Raw genomic sequence first — 19,098 nt, 5'->3', positions numbered from 1 at the left:
CAAAAAAGAACGAACGTCGTTCTCCGAAGAAAATAAAATGTTAATGAATTGTGGTGTCGAGCATCGAGACGCTTAGCGCCGGACGATGATCGTGCTCGTTCGAAGCGAAAGAATTACTGTACGCGCGTTGTCAGCGGTCATGCAATTTGTTTAAAAGTTTGAACCACATGGGTCGGTAAGTTGTCACGTTGTTGCCTGAAACGAAACGGACTTCGAAACACACAACTGCGAAAACGCCGTTACAATACCGCGCCAACTACCACATAGACGAAGCTGTAGACACTTCGGTCACCATCGCCTATCCGATATACATGTAACGCAATTAAAACAAGCAAAATCAGCAGAAAGAGCAGAAAAAAGCAAACCGGCAAACAGCCCTGTCAGTTGATTCGTTTACCGTGTTGCGTCCAAAAAAAAACTTCTGTAGAGGTGCAGACAACCGACTCATTTTGGTCCCCGCATTTTTCTCCGACACACACATACACACACATACAGTCTCATCGATGTATTCCTGTTGGATTATTCTACCTTGTAACTTACTGTTGTAACATATACCCCATTCGTGTCTAGTGTCGAGCAAAGCTGATTCTATGCTTTTTGCTAGTTTTGATAAACTGGAACGAAAGAGCTAATTGAACGAACGTGTCAAGACCGATGCGAAAGTTGAAAGAAAAGATATAAAGAAAGAAAGCGGCGTACGCGAAATCCGTATAAAATTATTCGTGGATTAACAGAAACAAAAGTGAAACAGAGTCGTCGAGCACGATTTTCTATGTCGTCGAACACTTTAGAGGGAACCCATATGTATAGATCGGAAATAACACACTAATTATTGTATACAACAAATGAAAATGGAAGAAGAATCAGTGCTGGCGAGAACACGAGGCAACCGAGAATTTATTAGAAAGCTAACAAAAAAAAAAACCATCACATTTAAAGGTACTCTTAAAGCAGATACATATTTGGAACGTAGGAGGTAATCATTATATAAATGTAGTGGCAATTCTATAATACTACAAACGGAAAGAAACCAATATATTCAATAATTATTCGAAATATTAAATGCAAAATGCACTTCTAATGGATGTTGTAAACAATTTAGAGTATTCAAATTGCATTGACATATTTTTATGTGAATCTGTTGTTTGGAACGCTATCACTCTGCTGGTTGAATGGCATATTTCTTTTCGATCAGAGGAAAAATAAAACGCTAAGCGAAACCGTACACCGGGAAACGAAAGAGGAATCCTTTTTCTTTATCTCGAACGAGCAGAGAAGCTTCTCCAAGGGCAGATGGTTTAAGTTTGTTTCTTTCAAAAAACAAAATATATATATATATATATATATATCTCCTTTGTTCTTTCATGTATAAAGAAAAAAAAACAAAAGAAGGGAGATAAAGAGAAACGCGATTACACAACACAGATCTGCAAAGTAGACCAGTTAAGGTTCCACTGATCGTCTGTTAATGAGAAAAACGCTTTGCACTGTTCGAAGTAAAGGAAACAAACTTTCAGTGAAATTTTGTAAGAAAGCTGTTCGTGTGAGAGGTTCTCGGAGATGGTTGGCTGACATTTTCGATAGTTAATAATGATTTATTGAAACGTGTTGTCATGTCTTGAATACGATTAAAAGAACTATATATAAAAAAATCTAACATGATCTTGCTTTCAAAGAAAGATTTCTTCTTTCCCTTCTTTCCATCGAGAGACACACAATAGTTGGCAATGGCCGCGATATTGATTACATTTCTGTTCAATTCTGTTACTATTCGTACTATTGTACGCATCAATACGTATATCAATGTAATAAAGGTTCGTATCACTAGACAATATGCTGTACAGGGTAAGTGTACAGTTGACTTTTGTACTGGTTTATGTCGGTGACGTAATTCACTGTACACGTGTCCTTTTCACACTCCGGGCTAAGAATGTAATCGAGCGGGTACTTTGCGGTCCCAGTTTCCTCCGAATCCGTTTCCGACTCTCCGTCTGTAAATGAAAAAGAAGCGAAGAGCCACGGTTTATCATAGCTTTCAAGTTTTTGGATGCGCATACGGTTCAACAAACTGTACTCTGATATTTACCTTTTGCTTTTGTATCGGACGAGTCAACGATTTCGTTGCTCTTCTCGGAATCGGTTGGTTTCCGAGTTCCAACCACGTGCACGCTCAGCTTCCTCAAGTTACTACCATTGATGGTATGAGAGTCGATCCATTCCCTAAGTTGCTCGATCTTGATCTGCTCCGTCATAACTATCATTCTTTCGATCCTGTCGAACATGTAGTTGGCCGACGCAATCTCTGTCCAGTTTCTGTTCAGTTCCTCTTCCAAGCTGATGTCGGCGCACTGCTTCTGCTTGATGAACGCTTCCTTCACGCTCTCGAATTCCGTCTCGGTCATCGCTTCCAGAATCTCCTTGAACGCGTTCAAGAAAGTCTCGATCCTATCGTCCACGTGTTCCGTAACGTACTTGTCCGCTTGCGCACAGACCGTCACGGAATAGCCGAGGATGCCGACAGTATTTGTGCTATGACAGAACACGTTGTAGCCTAGTTGCTCCTCTGTTCTCAGTCGATGGAACAACGGCTCCTCCATAATCATCTGAGATCGAGAAGATCAACGACATCGTGGAAATTAGTTCTCGCGACCGAATGACCTTCGCGGCATCAGAATCTGCGTATTCGTCTACGCTTCACTGTACTTACAATTAGAAGTTTGATTATAACCGACAATTCAATGGACATCACACCGGATTGATAGTAATTGGTAACGACGGAATTCACGTCCGTCTTATTAAAGTTCCTTATTTTACAGACGTGAGAACCCACGGGTATTTGGGTGATCCTGTTCTGTGGCATAGTATCGGGCAGTAGAGGTCCACACTTCAATGTCTCGACGAAACTCTGCACGTTTTTGACAACGTCGTCCTGGGTCATATTTCCTTGCACCAGGCTCCGAATGTTAACGTGGTCGGTCAGGTGCTTGGCAAAATTTTCGAACTCGTCGAACTCGACGTCGCCGATGGCCATGTGTTTCGCATTCATTGACCAATATTCCAGCCCCAAAATGGACAGCTTCGTGTCGCTGAAATACAATAATACAATTCGTGAAATTAAAGCTCGAGCACACAGCAGACATGCGCTTCACCGCGTCTGTATAGTAAACGTTATGATTTGTCGCATACTACACTAGCTTTTCGGGCTGCAAGAATTTATTGTAGTAGATTTTGATCAAATCCTTCTTGAGTACGTTGAACAGTTCCTCCGTTAGCAGTGTCATGTACTCGGAAATGTACCTGCCAATTGTGAATAACAGCAACTGAAAACAGACAACGGACAGTTTTGTTGGACGAGGTACGGTAGCACGAAGCAGAAGATACGCAAACCTTTGAATCGTAGTAGTATATTTCACGATTCGCTACTACTCACCGGCACTTTCTGACTGAGTCCGCTCACTTCCAAAACGACACCTTTGTTGTCCGTGTAGATTTCGTAATGTAGGTTTGCTCGCAACGCAGGGTACAGTTCTTCTGCCAGCAAATGATCCAATATCGTTAGACACAAGTCCGTCATGGCAGCGCTGTAAATCAAACACCGAGACTGTGAACAAGTTAACGATGTTGTTTCGGTAATGTTGCTCGTACGTTCGTAAAAGCTCACCTCTTCGGCGAATACATAGTCGCGGGTGCTACAATATAAAAGCTCATGTAGCATTCGGGTAAACGAAATCTGGGGTCGGGCCGATACCAGATCTCGGTCACTCGATCCGAATAAATTTTCGTAGGGTATTTCGGAACCTCTGCGGGTAGAGGGATCAGGCTCAAATCGTCGATAAGGAACACATTCGGCAGTGGTAAATGGAACTCGGGGAATGGATCTATGGTGCGCCAGCATTCCACCCATTCTTTCGGTATCTCTGTGTCCGTGTATTTCGTTTTGAACCATGGCTCGATTTTCTCAAATTCCTTGTCGTTAAATTTCTTATCGGAAATGATAATGTTCACGTTGTCCGGAGTCAGATAGTCCATACACGCTTGTATAGCTTCAGGATTGTATTCGAAGAACAAATCGTTAGCAGTTATATAATCTTGCGGCGAATAATAATGCATGTTCTCGCATAAATCTTTCACGTTTTCGACCGGTGCTTCCTCGTCCATGTATCTAAAAACGATAATAACGTATCGGAACATGTAACTTGTAACTTTGAATAGGCGCAATCTGTTTTTTGTTGCTATTCACCTGAAGGTCGTTTCGTTTATTTTCTCCATCTCCATGTGTATTCGTTTAAGAGGCCCTTCCCTACGTATCATATTAATATAGGAGAACACGGCGTTCAATACTTCTCGCAGATGCTCGTGTCCCTGCTCGGTTAACTTGAGCGACAAGCTGAACAACAAGCACATAGAGTTGTGCCTGTAACCGCTTTCGTCCTCTGTAGTGTACATGTTGAGACACCACATTTTTTTCTTTAAGTAGCTCATTAAAGAGCCTTTTCCTTTGTCCTTGATCAGTTGCGTGAAGTACCAATGTGGTTTACTTTTGTACAAGTCGTGCAAGGAAGGCATCGCCCACGTTAATTCTACCTGAAGAAACAGAAACAGAGACCAAGTTTCAAATCGATGTAGCCGAGTTTACGGCGAACCAGTAATCAAATACGCGATAATCAGTACCTTGCAAGCATCTTTTACGGGTTTAATTTTATAGATTCTTCGAAAACTCGGTGTATCAAAGGATTTTGCTCCTTTGAACGCTGTAAAGTCGTGTGGGGGTAATCCATTGTTCGGTATCTTCGAAAAACATTGTTTCACATAGTCTTCCAACACGTCCAATGGAAGTTTAGCCTGTGGAAATTTCTTGGATTCTTCGTCTGTTTAAGATACGAGGAAAAGTGTAGAAAGTATATTCACTTGTATGGCCAGCTTCATTCTGTGAGCACTGTAATGACGTTCCCTGAACTTGTGCAGTTCCTCGTACAAACGTTCGTCGACTACATTATCGCGTAACGTTACCATATTGCCCCACATGAATTTTGAGACCGGATGGCCCGGTTTCGCGAAACTACAAAGCAGTTGCTCCCCTCTATTCGTGTCGAAAGGCAAGGCCATCTGGAATTCTATAGAATAGGTTTAGCTTTATTTCGTATCCTTTCGAAACGATGGTAATTATCTAGAAACAGGCTTCTTCACAGATTTCTATTATCTTGAAATATGTTGTCATAGTCATCATCCTGAACAACTTTTACCTATACGTATTATAGCCGCTCTGCCTTAGTTTTTTAGATATTCGCAAAAAAACTGTTGGTATTAATGACCAAATGACCAAATTTATCCTGTAGGGCAGAGGAGGACCGCTGTTTTTTGCGAATATCTAAACAACTAAAGCCGAGCGGCCGTAACATATATGAGAAAAAATTGTTCAGGATGATGAGCTTGACAACATATTTCGAGATTATTGAAATCGGTGAGGAGGCCCCTCTTCTAGATAACACTGTCCAACACCAAAAAAATTTTGCAATACCTGTTGGGTGATTCTTATAGACTTTGTCATCCTAAAACCGAATCTGAAAGTAGAATTGCTCCATCACGCAACGTTTTCGAAAAATTTTGGTTTTTGTAAAAATGCCCGATTTGGTACGAAACGACGTGTTACGCAAAAACTAAATACGCGAGAAAGTTCAAATTTGAGTCAAGAGATAGAGGGGACTCTCCTCTACATATTCATATAGTCAATTATATTTTTATGTACTTCCTAATAGTTGTAAATGGTTGTTAAAGTTTGAAAATGTGCCGACGCGGGTACTTTGTACGCTCTATTTTTGTATTTATGTGAAAAATCCTTTATCTAGCAGGAATTTACTATACAGGAATGCATTCTACAGACATTTCTGGTAAAGAAACCATTCACGAAAAGTATTTGGTTCCCTTAATGTATGAGAAGGATCAGAAAATGTTAATTGACAGCGTGTGCGCGACGCGTTCGCGCCAGACGGCCATTGCAGCCTTTTCGCGACTCGCCAGGGCCGTCGCTATGCGTAGTCGACGTTGGTACCACTCAAGTATGTCTTTGCTTACTATGCTTAATTAAATACATTTTTTTTGTCTTTTCGGGTGCCAATCATTACAAAAGATTATAAAAATACGAGTTATATTCACATTTCATTGTGGAAATGCTTAATAAAGAAAATTGAATACAAAAAGTTACCTATTTCTGATGTAAACAAATTAAAAATGTTTCCGCCTTGCTTGACGTTTGTTCCTGGTATCCCGATTTTCAATAATAAGTGTCCAGCAGTAATCAGCAAGCATCCGCACATAAGTCTTTTCCTTTGTAACGTTTTTCCATTGTTGAAATATCTTGATGAAAGATTAATGCTGGAATTGTATTCCTTGTTTTGATTTTAAAATAATTTCGTCATGAATATAACAAAAACAGTCCGGCTGATTTATACACTTCCGCGAGATTTTATCGATTTAATATAGAGCAATCTATGTCTTAATTATGTACTTCGATCAATAAAATCGATAAAAATAGTCCCATTTACATAGTGTTTGGACTTATTTTAATCCGAAGAATCTTGAATGTCCATTGTTATTACAATTATGAAGATAAGACAACAATTACTGAAAATAAAATTTTCCAGTCACCGCATTGCTGCGGTCAATTTTCTTTATTAAGCATTTCCACAATGAAATGTGAATATAACTCGTATTTTTATAATCTTTTGTAATGATTGGACCCAAAAAGACAAAAAAAAATGTATTTAATTAAGCATAGTAAGCAAAGACATACTTGAGTGGTACCAACGTCGACTACGCATAGCGACGGCCCTGGCGAGTCGCGAAAAGGCTGCAATGGCCGTCTGGCGCGAACGCGTCGCGCACACGCTGTCAATTAACATTTTCTGATCCTTCTCGTACATTAAGGGAACCAAATACTTTTCGTGAATGGTTTCTTTACCAGAAATGTCTGTAGAATGCATTCCTGTATAGTAAATTCCTGCTAGATAAAGGATTTTTCACATAAATACAAAAATAGAGCGTACAAAGTACCCGCGTCGGCACATTTTCAAACTTTAACAACCATTTACAACTATTAGGAAGTACATAAAAATATAATTGACTATATGAATATGTAGAGGAGAGTCCCCTCTATCTCTTGACTCAAATTTGAACTTTCTCGCGTATTTAGTTTTTGCGTAACACGTCGTTTCGTACCAAATCGGGCATTTTTACAAAAACCAAAATTTTTCGAAAACGTTGCGTGATGGAGCAATTCTACTTTCAGATTCGGTTTTAGGATGACAAAGTCTATAAGAATCACCCAACAGGTATTGCAAAACTCGAAAAAAGTTTAATTTTGTTGGACAGTGTAATTAACCGGAACGATCATTTTCGTTCTGGTTGTCACGTACCACTGTCTACAGATTCTCGTTCTCTGTTTATAGCATCCTTTTTCATCAAAGGTTCGATAAAAAATTGAGCAAATCGATCGAGAGCGGATAAAAGATGCTTCTCTTGTATCTCAAAGTAGAATGTTGTTGTTTCGCAATCAGTAAAGGCATTGTCCGAACCTCCCCTTTTTTTGATAAATGCATCAAAATCATTTTCCTAGAAAGGTATAGGATGTTAAAGGATTAATATTGAAATCGAACTTGTTTAAAAATCACACTCAATATCAATACCTGTGGATACTTTGCGGATCCCATAAAAACCATGTGCTCCAAAAAATGGGCTAGACCAGGAATTTCTGGAGGATCGCTAAAACTTCCTACTCCCACGGATAATCCACAAGCTGCCTATGTAAGAAATATGCGTAGCTGCAGTCTGAGAATATCAACAACGCACGCATTTACATAAAATATACATGAAATTGTATGTTTCAACTGAAAATACCAGTTTCTCTTCTCTCTTCACCCGTTTTTTATGAGAGGGCGAATCCTTTAACCCCAATTCCTCGTCTTCTGTATCGTCTTCGTCATCGTCATCATCTTCGTCTTCATCGTCTCCCTCGCACTCAGATTCCTCGTCCTCATCGTCTTCTTCGCTCTCATTGTCACTAGGTATTGCATTTGCTGATAATAGAACGGGTGGTTACAGCTAATACGTTAGCAAGGACATCACGTTGAATTAAATTGGCATTGCAAATGCAACAAATTAATAAAATTTATTAATCGATTCGATACCCAAAGCATCCGTTACCTTTTACTTCACTATTGCAATCTAGAGAAGATGGAAAATGCATATCAGAGATCAGCGAAGCTACCAAGCCATTTTCCAGTTGAATTACTCTGAAAGAATGACAAAGAAATGATTGTATAAGCGAAAAAAAAAAACAACTGTTAGATATACGTTATAGCCTTTCCATCACCTGTAATCCTTTTTATCGTTACCCGATTTGACGGGTACGTCTAAATAGGTGACTTTCACTGGTGGTATCGCTGTGACATCGCTTGGGATCTTTTCGTTGCTATTTTCAATTTTCATACTGTCAACAAGAACAGTGTTGGCGTTCTTGAGGTTATGTTCGGCGGAGGTGGTCACGGTCTTGGGCGAATCGACAGAGGCCTTGGTTGTTTTCAATTTTTTCTCTGGTGGAGTCTGAAGATAACTTTTCGACATTATCATTAAACTCGGCGCTCGTTCAATGCTGCGTTGAAGTACCTTGAGAAAACTTCTATTTTTCGTTGCGAAAAGGAAGGATCTTTGCAAACGTGTTACCATTTACCATTCACCATGCGTCATCAAATCGTTTTTTGCTTTATAATCTGTGGTATCGGTGTTTCGAACGATCAATACGATAATCTTCTATCAGAGAGGATAGGAGAGTGCTCACGCCCGGGTTTTCGGCGTTCCCGATATAGTGCTGACATCTGCTCAGCCTTAGCATGGCACAGAACCGTGTCGTCTTTTAGCATGACACAGAACCGTGTCGTCTTTCCTGGAACAGAACCGTGTCGTCTTTCCTGGAACAGAATCGTGTCGTCTTTCCTGGAACAGAATCGTGTCACCGACGAGATATATATAAAGACTGCCAGCTAGGGCTGTGCGAGTACCCGAAAATGCGAGCCGAGCTTAGCTCGGCTCGATTGTGCGAGTCGAGTCGAGTACTCGCACGATGCGAGCTACCCGCACCGATGCGAGCTGCTCGCAACGAAGCGAACGGCTCGAAATAAAATCAGGCGTAAAATGACATGATGCGAGTTACAGCGGGAAGATCAGCACATCGATATTATCAAGCATTTTAGTATATTGACAATGCTAAATGTTTGCGATGTTTTATTATATATTTTGATAATGAAATGTTGATTCAGAATTTGTATAACCCTTATTGAAAATAATTATGCAATAACAACTATTTCCTAGATTTATGTAAATAACTAGATGTGAAGAACGGTATTTTATATATTCCTTTATATTATACACCGGGGTTCAGTGTACAGTCGTAAAAATGTGTTGTTGCAAAATTGTTTATAATGTTGAAAATTAACGTTAAACTTCGTTAAATAGTTTTTGAAGGAATGGATATATAAATATTGTATAATATTGATGTGTATTTATACGAGGTCGCCGCCGCGTCTACAATGTATGCTGGCGGTTCGTCGGCGTGCTCTTTGCACAGGCCGCCACACTGGTACTCGCACCAAAGGTCAAAAGACTGAATTCTGGTAAGCTGAGAAAAACTGTTTGACAGAATCTGAGCTAACTAACCTGAGAATAGATTGTCTTAGACTTTTATATTTTTCGATAATGAATAACTGCGAAGATTAACAGTGGCTCGATGGGGAGGGAAGAGCAAAACGCATACGCGTGCAGGTAGATCAAATACTCGGAGCGGGTGACCTAAGTGGGGGCGTGCAGGCGAGCCGGTCATAAACCTTAGCTCGCTGATGAGAGCCCTACTGTCCCATTGTACGGAAGTACACTTTTTAGAAGAAATGGTCGAGATAACGAACCAAAAAGGCAGTAAACCATTTTCACACTACACAATTATAAACATGGAGATAGCGCAGGTTGCTTAGCGAGAAACGTGCGGCCGCTTCTCGTTATACATTATGCAGTCAGTCTCATAATTGATGGCAGACACTTTAAATCAGAATAACTTTTTTTATAAATCGACCAAACGACTTCAGCTTCTAGACAGCTACTAGATGACATGTAATGAAAACTCAGGAAAAATTGCGTTATATAATTGCGTTAATTGTCGAGCTAGGAAGTAGATTTAACTTTGCTGCCACTACGAATTATTTGGTAGTTAGCATGATTTTGGACCATCGTATAAAAGATCGACTGTTATCCACGGAGAAGAGCCAACAATTGCAAATTGAAAAAAGATTTCGAGATGAAAATCGGTAAACTTTTTACAAACATTAAAATATTAACTAAACAGAAAGTATGACGAGTGTTGAACGTAGACATCAGATCCTTTTAAAAGGGCCTAGCCGATTTATGGTCAAAACTGCCCTTAGAGGTTTTTCAATGATTAATGAACAATTCGAAAGCTGACTAAGAAAAACCCCTCTGAGTAAAATTTCAACCCCCTATCTTGCCCATGAGGTTGGTTACAGGGTAAATTAGATTTCGCGCTTCTCCGCGTATTTTCCGCACTCTGATGCTTCCTAAAATTCTGAAAAAATGTGACATATTTTGGATTCTAAGGCTGACTTTTGATAATTTTTTCAGATTTTTTTGTTACAAACTGTGGTCGTAAAAAAATGAAAAACCTCCAAAAAATCGGAAAAATGCAGATTTCTCAAAAATGTGAAAACATGCTATTCTACTGTTTAGTTCCTTGTTAAAGTACTATAACAGGCAGTGTCTTCATTTTTTTTAGATTTTTTGTTGTGAGACATCATCGTCAAAAAACAATAAAAACCGAATTTTTTCGACGTTTTTGCTATTAGGAGGAAAGTTACATTTGTTGGTTTTATCGCAGATATATATTAAGTAATTTTTAGCATTATTAAATTGAAACAAGTAATTGTTTGACCTAAGAAATGTGATTTAAGAGAAAGAATAAATTGTATTTTGTGTTGTTTGGGATTGGCGGAGCGTGACGTGCGAACGCCGCACGGTCATTGGGTCTTAGCTCGTCTTCGCGAGATCGCGGGTCGATTCTCAGCGCCCCGCGTGATAGGCCGTCACCGTCGTATCGATTATCGACGCGATAATAGATATTCTATTGGCCCGTGTTCAAATTTGGCAAGTAATCGTTCCGGCGGTGCTAGGAAACCGCTCGCCGATCTCCGAAGCATTCATTACTCTATCGATCTTCAACGCTCTCGCAAGTAGTTCGGTTCAGTTCGGTTTCTTTGGTTTTCTAAGAGCTTCGTGCGTCGTGTGACCCGTTCTTAGAAGGCGTTAATCTCAGCGGGATTCTATTCTCGAGACCGGGAATAATCATATTAGCGGGTATAATTCATACTGTTTATTCTGTTTACGTATACATTCTGTGTAGCGAACGTTCGCGTTGACGAACCGCGAGCCGGTAAAATAAAGTGTTCTCGTGCAGTTCCGAGTTTTCCTCTAACCGTGCCCGCCTACACAGTGGTCCTTCAACCCTTCTATTAAAGGCTCGATCCCAAACATTTGGTCCTTCGAGCCGGATCCAGCGCTGCAGTGTGCTAAAACGAAGGAAAATTAGTTCGTCGTGACCGTTGCTCGCGTTTGAAAATTCGAGAACAACAATGGCTGACCTTCTGGGGAACCAAAGGCTTCTCGCTCATCGGATCGGCCGGATAGTGATCAACATAAAGAAGCGTGGACAGGCCAACATAACGCTTGGATTTTTGGAAGCCGGGATGAGCACTCTGGAGGAACTCTGGAGCAATTATCAGCGGGGAGACGCTGCCGTGAGAGCCGCCGCGGAGTCGGACCCTAAATTACGGGAGAGCTCCTACCTTAAGGACGACGAAGCTGAGGAGGTACAAACGACCTTCATGGAGCAATCTGGATTGCTCCGGGAAATGATCTCAGGGCTCAAGGTCGCTGCCGCTATCAAGGAGACCCCGGTTTCAAATTCAACTGCCACCGATGCGAGCTCCTCTAGGTCACGCGCCGTGTTGCCGAAAATGGCTCTGCCGACCTTCGACGGGCAATACAAGGAGTGGCCCTCTTTCCGCGACTTGTTTACGTCGCTCATAATAAAGGACTCCTCTCTGTCCCCGGTGGAACGGCTCCACTATCTGAAAACTTGCATGAGAGGCAGCGCCGCCTCCTTGCTAAAAAATATCCGAACGACTACCGATAATTTCTCCATAGCCTGGGATAAGCTGGAGAGCCGATTCGAAAATCGGCGTCTGCTAGTCCAGTCGCAAATCCGACTGCTGTCACAGATCTCTCCGGTGCGCAAAGAGTCTTCCTCCGAGATGCAGCGCCTATTCGACGAGACCTTCGATGCCGTCGATGCTCTCGCCAATCTCGATCGTCCTGTCACCAACGCCGTCGACTGGATCGTCGAGTTAACCGTCGACCGGCTGGATCGCCAATCGCGCCGGGAGTGGGAGGACTCGGTCAAGTTTTCCAGGGAGATGCCGACTCTGGAACAACTGAAAGAATTCTTGATCGGACGCATTCAGGCCTGCGAGGCTTTAGAGCCCACTCCGTCCGAAGGAGCCTCACCTCGAAAGGGCACTGCGTCCAAGGGCTTCAAGGTGCACCAGGTGTCTCCGGCTAGTGCCTCCAGGCGGTCCTGCAGCCTCTGCCAGGACCAACACTATATCCAAAACTGCAGGCAGTTTCGAGAGAAGACTCCCGCCGAGCGGAAGGCCACGGTCCGAGCGCTGAATCTCTGTTTCAACTGCCTCGGTAACCATTCAGCGCACGACTGCAAATCTGCCAAGCGATGTCAGAGGTGCGAGGGCAAGCACCACACGTTGATCCACGACGCAGATTCCCCGGCAAGGGAGAGCAGCCCGGCGGGAGCCCTCGTGCAGCAGGTATCTACGCCGGTGAGTAGTCCTTCGGTGATTCTTGGCACCGCTCGCGTCTCGGTTCTAGGCCCCCACGGGCATCGCAGCCTGGCCCGCGTCCTAATCGATCCCGGCAGCGAAGTCTCCCTGGTCTCTGAGGCTCTGGCGCAGCGGCTCGGCCTTCGGAGAAGCCAAGCCCGGATCCCTCTTCGTGGCGTCGGGAGCACCAGGGCGCAGTTCACTCGGGGGAAGACGGAGCTTGTCATCGCCCCGCTTCGAGGACAGGATCGACGATTCCGGGTCCCCGCTTACATCCTCTCCGAGCTCTCCAGCTACCAGCCTCGCAACCTGCCTTCCCCCTGCTCCTGGCCTCATATCCAGGGGTTGAATCTTGCCGACCAAGGTTGGCACCAGTCCGACCCTGTCGATATTCTGCTCGGAGCCGAATCATATGACCTCGTGCTTCTTGAGGGCGTCAAGAAGGGTCCTCCTCACACTCCAGTCGCGCAGGAAACGCACTTCGGCTGGATACTGACTGGCGGAGCCGGGTGCTTCAAGGACAACGGACCGGGGAGGCGGGTCGAAGCTCCAGTGCATCACTGCAGGGTCGACCGCGAGCTCATGGCCTCGCTCACGAGGTTCTGGGAGCAGGAGGAAGTCGAGGCGTCGATTCCAGGGACCGAGGATGATATCCGGGCCGAAGAGCACTTCACTGCCACGCATCTTCGCTTACCCGATGGTCGCTTCATGGTGCGGTTGCCCTTCAAGACCGCACCCGAGCTGGGAGACTCCCGACGTACTGCCGTTCGGACGCTGGAGGGACTGAGCAAGAAGTTCCGGCATTCGACGGAATTCGAACTAGCCTACCGCGACTTCCTGGATGCCTACGAAGCTCTGGGACACATGACAGCGATGAGATCCTCTTCTTCCCGGCACGGCTACTACCTCCCTCACCACGGCGTGCTGCGGGAGAGCAGCACTACCACCAAACTTCGGGTCGTCTTCAACGGTTCTAGGCCGACCACTAACGGGAAGTCGCTCAACGATTTCCTTCTCCGGGGCCCCAACCTTCTGCCTAATCTGGCGGATGTGCTGCTGAGGTGGCGACGGCATCTGTTCGTATTCTCAGCTGACATCGAGAAGATGTACAGGCAGATTCTCGTCCATCCTGAGGATCGGGGGTGGCAGCGGATCGTGTGGCGACCTGAGCAGAAGGAAACTATCAGGGATTACGAGCTCAACACGGTGACGTACGGACTCGCCTGTGCACCGTACCTCGCCATCCGGTGCCTGCATCAACTCGCCCAAGTGGGAGAGCAGCTCTATCCACGGGGTTCACAAGCAGTACGGCGGGACGTCTACATGGACGACGTCCTCACTGGGGCTGACTCCCTCCCAGAGGCGCGACTCAAGCAGCGAGAGGTGCGGGAGCTCCTCATGGCGGGCGGATTCCCACTGCGGAAGTGGGCATCCAACTCTCGGGAACTACTGGAAGGACTCTCCAACGACGAACGGAAGGGAATCGTCGAATGGGACTCGTCTTCGTCTCACAGCGTTCTGGGTATCCGCTGGTGCCCTTCTTCTGACTGTTTTCAGGTCTCTGCGGCTACTTCGATTCGGAGGGACCGACACACCAAGCGAGCTGTGCTCAGTGGGACGGCTCAGCTCTTCGATCCGCTGGGCTGGGTGGCACCTGTAACGATAGTAGCAAAGGTCCTCAAGCAGTCGCTGTGGCTGCTAAAAATCGACTGGGACTCACCTCTACCGGACAAGGAGGAGCTCATTTGGCAGAAGTTTCAGCAGCAACTCCCTGCCTTGCGAGCGGTTCGCATTCCTCGATGGTTCGGGATCAACCGCTCCACTCAGACTCTCGAGATCCACGGATTCGCTGACGCCTCTGAGCGCGCTTATGCGGCCGTGGTTTATTCGCGCGTGGTCAACGAAGAAGGGGCGGCTACCGTCTCCCTAATCATGGCCAAATCCCGGGTGGCTCCCTTGAAAAGAGTGTCACTACCTAGGTTGGAACTCTGCGCCGCCTTTCTGCTGGCTCGACTCGTTGAGCACGTCACCAAGGTGCTCGAGTTGCGGGATGCCGAAATCCACCTCTGGTCGGACTCATCTGTGGCCCTCAGCTGGATCCAGGGCCATCCCTCCCGCTGGCCGACGTACGTGGCGAACCGGGTTGCCGAAATCCAGAGGACGATGCCTCTCGCCAAGTGGCACCACGTTCGAAGTGCGGAGAACCCTGCTGACTGCGCTTCTCGGGGGCTGTACCCATCCGAGCTATCCAACTTCGACCTATGGTGGCAAGGACCCGAGTGGCTTTCGTCCTCCGGCCACCCCCTCTCAACAAGTGACCAGGAAGCGAGCGACGAGTACCAGGAACTGGAGGTACATCACGTGGTCCGTGAGGTCGAGACGAGCTCGTCGTGTCCCTTGATCGAACGATTCTCCAACCTGGCTCGCCTGTTCCGAGTTCTGGCATGGTGTCGGCGGTGGAGAACTGGAAACCAGAACGAGGAGTCAACACTCGCTGCCTCAGAAGTACGAGACTGCCAACTCACCCTGTTGCGGTTGGAGCAGGCTGCGCACTTCGGGGAAGACATCAGGGCGCTGCTGGCAAACCAACCGCTACGGGCCAAGAGCAGATTGGCCAAACTCTGTCCATTCCTGGATCCGGACAGAGTACTGCGCGTCGGAGGCCGCCTCCAGGCGTCCAACCTCGCCTACGACGGGAAGCATCCAGCCATCCTACCAGACGACTCTCACTTGGCACGGCTCTGGGTTGACGCGGCGCATCGTCGATGCCTTCACGGGGGGACTCAGCTGACTCTCGCCACTCTTCGTCAGGAGTGCTGGATCCTGAAGGGTCGTCGCCTGGTCAAGTCGTGTATCCGACATTGCACCACGTGTATCCGGTGGAGAGGGCAAACAGTCCAGCCTAAAATGGGAAATCTCCCGTTGACAAGAGTAACGCCTTGTCGTCCATTTTTCAGATCCGGTATTGACTACGCGGGACCGATACAGCTTCGAGCCGGGAAGGGTCGTGGTCAGCGCACCTCGAAGGGTTACATCGCGGTGTTCATCTGCCTCGCCACGAAGGCCGTTCATCTGGAAGCAGCTTCCGACGGTTCCACCGAAACCTTCCTGGCGGCACTACGGAGATTCATGGCTCGGCGAGGTCGCTGCGCCGAGCTCTACAGCGATTGCGGGCGGAATTTTGTAGGAGCGCACAACGAACTACGGGCTCTCCTGCGAGAATCATCTAAGCAGAGCGGAGGTCAGGTCGCAGCTGCCGCCAGGGAGGGCATCACCTGGAGATTCAACCCTCCTTCGGCGCCGCACTTCGGTGGCATCTGGGAGGCGGCGGTCAAGTCCGTCAAGCACCACCTTCGCAGGATCATCGGGGAGCAGCGCCTAACCTTCGAGGAGCTGACCACTCTCCTGACCGGCATCGAGGCCTGTTTGAATTCTAGGCCGTTATTACCGTTGTCCGACGACCCTGAGGATCCAGCGGCGCTGACCCCGGGTCACTTTCTAGTTGGGGAACCCCTCACTGCGATCCCCGAGCCCAGTCTCGAGGACCTCCCCGTCTCTCGATTGTCCCGTTGGCAGTTAATCCAGCAGATGCAGCAACATTTCTGGAGACGCTGGTCGCGGGAGTACTTGAACTCTCTCCAACCTCGAGGCAAATGGCACAAGGACAAAACACCGCTCAAGGCCGGAGTCCTGTGCCTCATTAAGAGCGAAATCCTGCCGCCCACGCAATGGCCTCTCGCTCGCGTCGTTCTCGTGCACCCGGGACCAGACTCTTCCGTGCGAGTCGCAACCGTGCGCACCGCCGCGTCGCAAATGCTTCGGCCGGTGCACAAACTCATCCCACTGCACTTGCCGGACGATGAGCGATAAACTGCGGGGGAGGCCTCGAGGCGGGGCCGATTACGCGGATCGTGCCATCCGCGTCTGTAAATTTGTACATAAATTTAGGTTAAGTTGCGTAGTTGTAAGATCACGGCCTCTTTTCACCACCACATTCATTAGAATACGTTTCACTCACCTCATTATCTCATAACATCAATTGTAAATTCACCTCACGCATCTGGCACTGTACATTCATCACTGTACATTATTCACTCGCGATCATAACTTCGGATACTACGTTGCACTTTCCCAATGCATTCATTCTTGCTCAGTTTCGTCAATGAATGACGAGGCGGGCGGAATGTTTGGGATTGGCGGAGCGTGACGTGCGAACGCCGCACGGTCATTGGGTCTTAGCTCGTCTTCGCGAGATCGCGGGTCGATTCTCAGCGCCCCGCGTGATAGGCCGTCACCGTCGTATCGATTATCGACGCGATAATAGATATTCTATTGGCCCGTGTTCAAATTTGGCAAGTAATCGTTCCGGCGGTGCTAGGAAACCGCTCGCCGATCTCCGAAGCATTCATTACTCTATCGATCTTCAACGCTCTCGCAAGTAGTTCGGTTCGGTTCGGTTTCTTTGGTTTTCTAAGAGCTTCGTGCGTCGTGTGACCCGTTCTTAGAAGGCGTTAATCTCAGCGGGATTCTATTCTCGAGACCGGGAATAATCATATTAGCGGGTATAATTCATACTGTTTATTCTGTTTACGTATACATTCTGTGTAGCGAACGTTCGCGTTGACGAACCGCGAGCCGGTAAAATAAAGTGTTCTCGTGCAGTTCCGAGTTTTCCTCTAACCGTGCCCGCCTACACAGTGGTCCTTCAACCCTTCTATTAAAGGCTCGATCCCAAACATGTGTGATATATACCAGAATGTTCGTAAAGTTTTGTAACATCGCCAGACGTCGAACTAAGGAGCGGATACGCTGGGGTTCTTATCCCGTCGGTGGTAAATGTTTTTTCCCATACATCATCTTTATTTTTTCAATTTCAATGACAAAGGTTTTAAGTGTTTATCATAGGAAATTTTTACATGTTCCTTTATCTTAATTAGGTTTCCTTCTGCATGTTTCCAAAGTTTATTTAAATGAACTTCTATCGACGTTACTAAATCACAATAAGTCTCAGGTGTCTCATTATGCTGAAGTTGATCTAGACTGGGTGGCTTTTGTCCATATATTAATTCGTATGGTTTATAATTAATGCTAGTATGTTTCGTAGTATTATAGGTGAATATTGCGGCTTGTAAATAATCGTCCCAAGTTTCACAAGTTTCATCTAATAAAACATAGGTTTTCAAAAAGTCTTTAATTACGGCATGCGCTCTTTCTAAGGGTCCATTTGATTCCGGTCTGAATGCAGTGGTATGTACTAAATCTATTTTGAAAAGTTTAGTTAATTCTTGTAATATTCTACTGGTAAAGTTAGCTCCTCTATCGGTTAAAATTGTTTTTGGAAAACCGTATCTTAACAACCAAGTATTAGTAAGTACTGTTGCGATTGTTTCTGCCCTTTGGTCGACCAATGGTATTGCTTCCATGTATTTACTCAGTTGGTCTTGAATTGTTAAAATATATTTGTTACCTCTTAGACTTTCAGCTAATGGACCTACTATGTCTAAAGCTATCTTATCATTAAACCGTTTAGGAGTGCCTGTTATGGTTAATGGCATTCGTGTAGGATGTCGAACTATTTTTGCTCTTTGACAATTCTCGCAAGAATTAATGAAGTTAGTTACATCTAAATATATACCTTTCCATACATAATTCTCTAATATCTTGTCTACTGTGGCTTTTATACCAATGTGACCCGATGATAATGAACCGTGAGAATTAGACATTATTTGTCGTTTTTCACTTTCAGTCGCTGGTGTTTTTAATGGCTTAGATATTAAAATAATAGTTTGATCTGCCCCTCTAAAAGTGTTTATTAACAATGATTTTAATTCTTTTTGTGATAAGCTAGATATACTTATTAAATTATCGAAGTCAAAGGAAAAGTTATCCTGTATATTTTCTGCGATCATGTAGTCACAAAGTCGTTCGAAATGTTTAGTTAGTTCTAAATTAGTAAAGGCTGCATCTTGTATTTCTATGATTTTGTTTTCTAACATAAATTTGACTTCTTCCTGATTTCCTACACTGAAATCTACATAAATACTTCCTTCCGGCTTATGATCCATAAAAACTATGTTTCTTAACCATGGATTTCTATTAACTGTGGTCAATAAAACAGGATTTCTACTTAATGCATCTGCATTGGAATTTA

General features: G+C 45.1%; 2 protein-coding genes across 2 annotated transcripts; both read right to left on the bottom strand.

Annotated features, from left to right (window-relative positions):
• Nucleotides 1-879: 879 nt before the first annotated feature.
• Nucleotides 880-8,778, bottom strand: LOC143359264 (nardilysin). The gene is made up of 14 exons (XM_076797097.1): nt 8,369-8,778; nt 8,200-8,288; nt 7,894-8,072; nt 7,683-7,796; nt 7,413-7,608; nt 4,909-5,114; nt 4,672-4,842; nt 4,241-4,584; nt 3,662-4,162; nt 3,431-3,581; nt 3,187-3,320; nt 2,708-3,086; nt 2,087-2,603; nt 880-1,991 (listed from the first exon to the last, which is right to left on the bottom strand). Exons 1-14 carry the CDS (start codon nt 8,719-8,721, stop codon nt 1,825-1,827), a joined length of 3,501 nt encoding a protein of 1,166 aa, XP_076653212.1. The 5' UTR covers nt 8,722-8,778; the 3' UTR covers nt 880-1,824.
• A 6,736-nt stretch (nt 8,779-15,514) lies between these two features.
• Nucleotides 15,515-17,095, bottom strand: LOC143359300 (uncharacterized). Its single transcript, XM_076797187.1, has 3 exons — nt 16,966-17,095; nt 16,396-16,871; nt 15,515-15,849 (listed from the first exon to the last, which is right to left on the bottom strand). The coding sequence occupies exons 1-2, from the start codon at nt 16,968-16,970 to the stop codon at nt 16,439-16,441; spliced, it is 438 nt and encodes a 145-aa protein (XP_076653302.1). The 5' UTR covers nt 16,971-17,095; the 3' UTR covers nt 15,515-15,849; nt 16,396-16,438.
• Nucleotides 17,096-19,098: the final 2,003 nt, after the last annotated feature.

The sequence above is a fragment of the Halictus rubicundus genome, chromosome 11, assembly GCF_050948215.1.
Source record: "Halictus rubicundus isolate RS-2024b chromosome 11, iyHalRubi1_principal, whole genome shotgun sequence".
Classification (NCBI taxonomy): Eukaryota; Metazoa; Arthropoda; class Insecta; order Hymenoptera; family Halictidae; genus Halictus; species Halictus rubicundus.
This window is presented reverse-complemented; position numbering and strand designations above follow the sequence as displayed.